The sequence below is a fragment of the Mya arenaria genome, chromosome 4 (assembly GCF_026914265.1).
Source record: "Mya arenaria isolate MELC-2E11 chromosome 4, ASM2691426v1".
NCBI lineage: Eukaryota > Metazoa > Mollusca > Bivalvia > Myida > Myidae > Mya > Mya arenaria.
Window position 1 is genome coordinate 72,731,481 of NC_069125.1, and position 6,000 is coordinate 72,737,480.

General features: G+C 37.3%; 1 protein-coding gene across 1 annotated transcript in view; it reads right to left on the reverse strand.

Moving 5' to 3' along the window:
- LOC128229773 (sodium/hydrogen exchanger 10-like) overlaps nt 1-5,111 on the reverse strand; it is a 216,996-nt gene extending 211,885 nt beyond the window's left edge. The window contains exons 1-4 of the mRNA XM_052941592.1: nt 4,983-5,111; nt 3,895-4,032; nt 3,590-3,706; nt 2,602-2,763 (exon numbers count right to left, since the gene is read on the reverse strand). Coding sequence (XP_052797552.1) covers nt 2,602-2,763; nt 3,590-3,706; nt 3,895-4,032; nt 4,983-5,046 — 481 coding nt within the window. The 5' untranslated portion in view covers nt 5,047-5,111. The remainder of the gene's footprint in view (nt 1-2,601; nt 2,764-3,589; nt 3,707-3,894; nt 4,033-4,982) is intronic.
- Between the last annotated feature and the right edge of the window lie 889 nt (nt 5,112-6,000).

The following is a 6,000-nucleotide window of genomic DNA, read 5'->3' on the forward strand; positions in this document are numbered from 1 at the left end:
ATGTACCAATGTTGGTGTGACATCCTAGTAGTGGGTAATGTACCAATGTTGGTGTGACTTAGTGGGTAATGTACCAATGCTGAGGTGACATACTAGTAGTGGGTAATGTACCAATGTTGGTGTGACTTAGTGGGTAATGTACCAATGCTGAGGTGACATACTAGTAGTGGGTAATGTACCAATGTTGGTGTGACTTAGTGGGTAATGTACCAATGCTGAGGTGACATCCTAGTAGTGGGTAATGTACCAATGTTGGTGTGACAAACTAGTAGTGGGTAATGTACCAATGTTGGTGTGACTTAGTGGGTAATGTACCAATGCTGAGGTGACATACTAGTAGTGGGTAATGTACCAATGTTGGTGTGACTTAGTGGGTAATGTACCAATGCTGAGGTGACATACTAGTAGTGGGTAATGTACCAATGTTGGTGTGACATACTAGTAGTATGAAATGTACCAATGTTGGTGTGACATCCTAGTAGTGGGTAATGTACCAATGTTGGTGTGACTTAGTGGGTAATGTACCAATGCTGAGGTGACATACTAGTAGTATGAAATGTACCAATGTTGGTGTGACATCCTAGTAGTGGGTAATGTACCAATGTTGGTGTGACTTAGTGGGTAATGTACCAATGCTGAGGTGACATACTAGTAGTATGAAATGTACCAATGTTGGTGTGACATCCTAGTAGTGGGTAATGTACCAATGTTGGTGTGACAAACTAGTAGTGGGTAATGTACCAATGTTGGTGTGACTTAGTGGGTAATGTACCAATGCTGAGGTGACATACTAGTAGTGGGTAATGTACCAATGTTGGTGTGACATACTAGTAGTAGGAAATGTACCAATGTTGGTGTGACTTACTAGTAGTGGGTAATGTACCAATGCTGAGGTGACATACTAGTAGTAGGTTATGTATCAATGTTGGTGTGACATCCTAGTAGTGGGTAATGTACCAATGTTGGTGTGACTTAGTGGGTAATGTACCAATGCTGAGGTGACATACTAGTAGTAGGTAGTGTACCAATGTTTGTGGGGCATACTAGTAGTAGGTCATGTACCATTGTTTGTGTGACATACCAGTAGTAGGTACTGTGAAATCATTAATGTTCGTGGGCATGAAATTTCGTGGTTTGCCGAAAAAAAACAATTTCGTGGGTACTTGAATTCGTGGATTTTCATTTTTGAAAAAAAAAATCGAAGATGTGATCGTCCTAGATTGTCTGCATAATATCCACGCGCTGGCCCGTGATTTCCGTCTTCTACGTCACTCGGTTTATGACACTCGCTAATGTGGTACGACATGCCAATTAGAGCATATACCCATGTCACTTGTCGATTTAATTGGGAATAAAGGTAATAAAAGAAGATGTACCATGATCATAAATACAGATAGGGGAAGCCATTGAATGCCAATTAAGAATTTTGCAAACTGTGAAAACACCGAAAGGGTGCGTATATTGTCACGTTTGATGCTTAGTAACCTTCAATATACTAGTAATCGATTAATTATTTTATTAAATAAAAAAATCGAGTATGGACACTCATCACGCACATCTTGTAAACTTGGAGATTTTCATTAACAGCACACGTTTAAACACGTGCTTATAACTGTCATTTGCTGCATAAAACACATTTAATTGATTTGGTTCATTATTTGTTAAAGGCAGTTATAATATATTAACAGAATAATGATCGTAAGTTATACAGTGAGACAGGTTTTAACACTGTATACTGCGACCTCTGTAAATCATATACTAGAGTATGTACGTAACAAGGCAATTGAAAAAGTGAATAAAGGGTTTATATTTCGTGGGATCTTGAATTCGTGGATCACCCAACCCACGAAAACCACGAACATTAATGCCCCACGAACATTAATGATTTCACAGTAGTTTACCAATGTTTGTGGGGCATACTAGTAGTAGGTAATGTACCATTGTTTGTGTGACTTACTTGTAGTGGGTAATGTACCACTGCTGAGGTGACATACTAGTAGTAGGTAATGTACCAATGTTGGTGTGACATACTAATAGTAGGTAATGTACCATTGTTTGTGTGACATACCAGTAGTAGGTAATTTACCAATGTTTGTGTGACTTACTAGTAGTGGGTAATGTACCACTGCTGAGGTAACATACCAGTAGTAGGTAATGTACCAATGTTGGTGTGACATACTAGTAGTAGGTAATGTACCACTGTTTGTGTGACATACCAGTAGTAGGTAATTTACCAATGTTGGTGTGACTTACTAGTAGTGGGTAATGTACCAATGCTGAGGTGACATACTAGTAGTGGCAAATCAGAGGGGGGGGGGAAGGATTTCAGCGGAGGAAACCCGGGAACATCTGCGTTATCCCTCTGGGTGAGCGAGTCAAGTGAGTCTTACTCCTTGTGATAACTATTATTTTTGGTGCCATACCGATGTAAGAGGTGACACACCGATGTAAGAGGTGACATATGGTTGTAAGAAGAGACATACAGATGCAACATGACATTCAGATTTCTGTCATATTGGGGTGAAATACCGATGTGAGAGGGGACATACCAATGTGCAGGGTGACATACAGACAGATGACTATTATGTTGAGATGACATACCGATATAGTAGGTGATGTATGTCGAGGCTAGGGTGATGGTGATCTCAGCAATGGCATCATTGAAGATACGGGACAGCCAGAACAGGGTGATCTTTGCCATCACAAACCCAATTATTGGACCTCCAATTACCACCCAGATAAAGTCCAGCACAATCTGACCACCTGAAATAATAGTTAATCTAAAGAATTAATGTTTTAGTATTGTGTGCTTCATCAGTGTATCAAAACATTCAGTCAGTAAACGGTAAGTGAGTTCCAAAGGACTCCACAATAATTTTTGCACTGACCAAATGATTTCATACAAAGATAAATTGCAATTCTTAGTAGTCAATTCACCAATCACAAATGTTGTTTCTGTAAGATATTCATCAGAATATGAATGCAATTGAAAGAATATGCATTCATCCAATACATAATAGTAAGCAACTACAACAGGAAGATAATAAGTGCTCCAAATGATCCAGCTTTGACAGAGAGAGCAATTTGAAGGTATGTTGAACATAAATTTAAGTTACAATGCAAATATGGGGCAAGCCATGAAAAATATTCTTCACAGAAAATAAACATTCCTCTGAAAGGTTCAATACTTTTATAAAAAACATTATACTAATCATTTGTAATTTTAACCAAGGGTAAAAAAATGCCAAAATTATGTTTCTTTTTTTATCATTTAACTTCACTTTTGGAGAAAAAGTTTTTGCATTTAATTGAAGGGAAAACACACAATTTAATTCTACAAGTTTGTTTGAGCAAAGTTGTTGCCCCTTCTCCCTCTAACTTTCTTGTGATATTTATATATTATATGTTTAATCTTATCATTTCAAACCTGATTAATTTCTATATTTCTTGAAATGATTAATATGAAAATGACTTTTATTCCTTCAATTTTGGACATATCCTGACTTATTTTGCATGATCTAATCTAAAAATGCAAACGGTGTTCTACTATTTAATTAAAGCAGGTGCCCAAAACCAGACTGGTACTTACCCGAAATGCCTTCATCGCTGGTGACAAGATTGAGAAAGACGTTGAAGAAGACGATGGCAGCCCCATCGTTGAGCAGAGCCTCTCCTTCAATAACCATTGCCAGCTTTTTGGATGCACCTGTAAACAGCAAATATACCATAAATGCTTGTTACATATTAGACACAACCACTGTTTTTCGCTGACAATAACCTGGTACAGAAAAGAAAATCCTAAGCATTTTGCACTCAAATAATACATGATCAAGTATTCATTAAGCAATTAAAATGAACACCTTCAATACAATATATTTAAGTGCGTTGACTGACCTATATCCCTAAGGAGAGCGACCACGGCCACAGGGTCAGTGGCACTGAGGATGGCGCCAAACATCATGCCCTCATTCCATGACCAGCCGTATGTGAACAGGAACCGCGCCAACACCGCTGTTAGAAACGTTGCCACAGCTTAAAATATAGAACCAACAGTTACATGTATATGGCTGGCAATGCGAGTACAAATACAATTTATGTAATCTGATGGATACAGTAGGATTTGTTTTCCTGACAAAGTATGTGAGTAGGTAAATAGTTCCGATTATCCTTCAATTGTATAATTTTAAAACAGGTAATTCTATATACAGTTGAACACTGCTATTCCAAACACCGTTTATCCGAAATTATTGCTATTTCAAAATTATTTTTCGGTCCCATCTTTACGCCTTCTTTGTTTAACTAAATTTTTGAATTTTAATCTGAAATCGCTATTCCGAAATAATCGCTATTCCGAAATAATCGCTATTCCCAATTATTTCTAAAGTAAAAATTCCCAATTTTGGTATTTCACACCTATTTATGAATTCTTATTTCAAACTTGATCATGTCATAGTTTTTCATACCATACTGCAAATGTACTCGGGCATCGGCTTGAGGTGACAATGGAGCACAATTAGCGCTGGTATGTAACAAACATCAATGTCAGAAATTAAGCGATTCATTTGGGTGATGTAGTGTGTATTTAATTGCTGGTTAACACAATCTGAATATCATTCGAAAATGTCTACCTCATCAGATTCGAAAAGCTACCAGGAGAAGTATGACGCAATAAAAGAAGTGAGGGTGGAATTAAATCTAAATCAAAAATCGCTGAAGCATATGGTATACTGATGAGCACCCTTTCCACATGGCTCAAACAAAAGGAGCATATGTCTCTATATCTCTCTGGAGGTATTGAACCTGCATACAAAAAATTTCGCATAATTCGGAAACAGCGTCATTTGCAGAAAATGGTCCCTATGATTTCGGATTAACGGTGTTCAACTGTATATTAGGTTGATTAGCACTTGCATCAATGACCATGTTACTTTTCTTTTTCTAAATCATTGAATAACTACCAACTTCAGAAATAAACTACTAACCCAGCCCTGGCAGTGCCAGCAGTAGAACCTGCACAAAAGCTTTGATGAAAGTGTGCACCTCCATGGCAAAAGCTGACTCAAATATCAGCACAGGCAAGAATATGCTCAAAATAAGGTGGGGGTCTGTATCAATGACTCTTGTGTAGATATGGACGCTGTTGGAGCTGCCAGAGAGAAGGCCAAACAGCACGCCCAGGACAAGCAGGACAACTGTGTAGGGCAATCTCAGGTTGAGACCCTGGATAATCCTTCTTGTCAGAGCTGTAGGAATAAAACATCACAATTATAAAACAACTAAATTGATAGAATTTGAAAGGATTACATTGTTTGAGAACAAACTACAAGTAAGTGGTACAATCCTTCGGCATACCTGCTAGTCAAAACAGCTAAATTGCTAAAAACAGTCTTAATTTAGCATGGAGAATTTATAACAATACAAATTTATCAGATACAAATAACACTGTGCGGGAGCAATATTTGTGACGTCACCACATATGTGTACAACCGCGACGATCTTGACACAACAAAAGGTATGTTTTTTATATTTTCTTTACAAAATTGAATCAAATTAAAACAAGACCTAGCCCATGGTACCCCACATGAATTCCGCTTTCATGTGGTATTCTTTCTGTCATTCTTGATGTTGTAGATTTTGAGAACATTCAAAAACAAATTTGTAATCAGCCATGCAAACAACCACACATTTTGTTAATCTTGCAAAAACAATGATAAAACGACTTGTTTTAACTGGTTCTTTACAAAAAGAAATATAAACAGTTAATATATACCATTTACATTATCTTTTCAAAAGGGAATTATGTTTTGAAAGAAATCGTACAATATTAAATTATGCGAACGACCACACTCCAGAATTTTAGGCGAACGACCACACTTTTTTTATCTAATTTTGACAGGAGTGCGAATATAGCTTTAAATACTTTATTTGTTAATATATCTTTTAGATGGAGAGTCCACAACCTCAGGTCTGAAGATATTGTGGCAAGGTCCTTGCGATCAT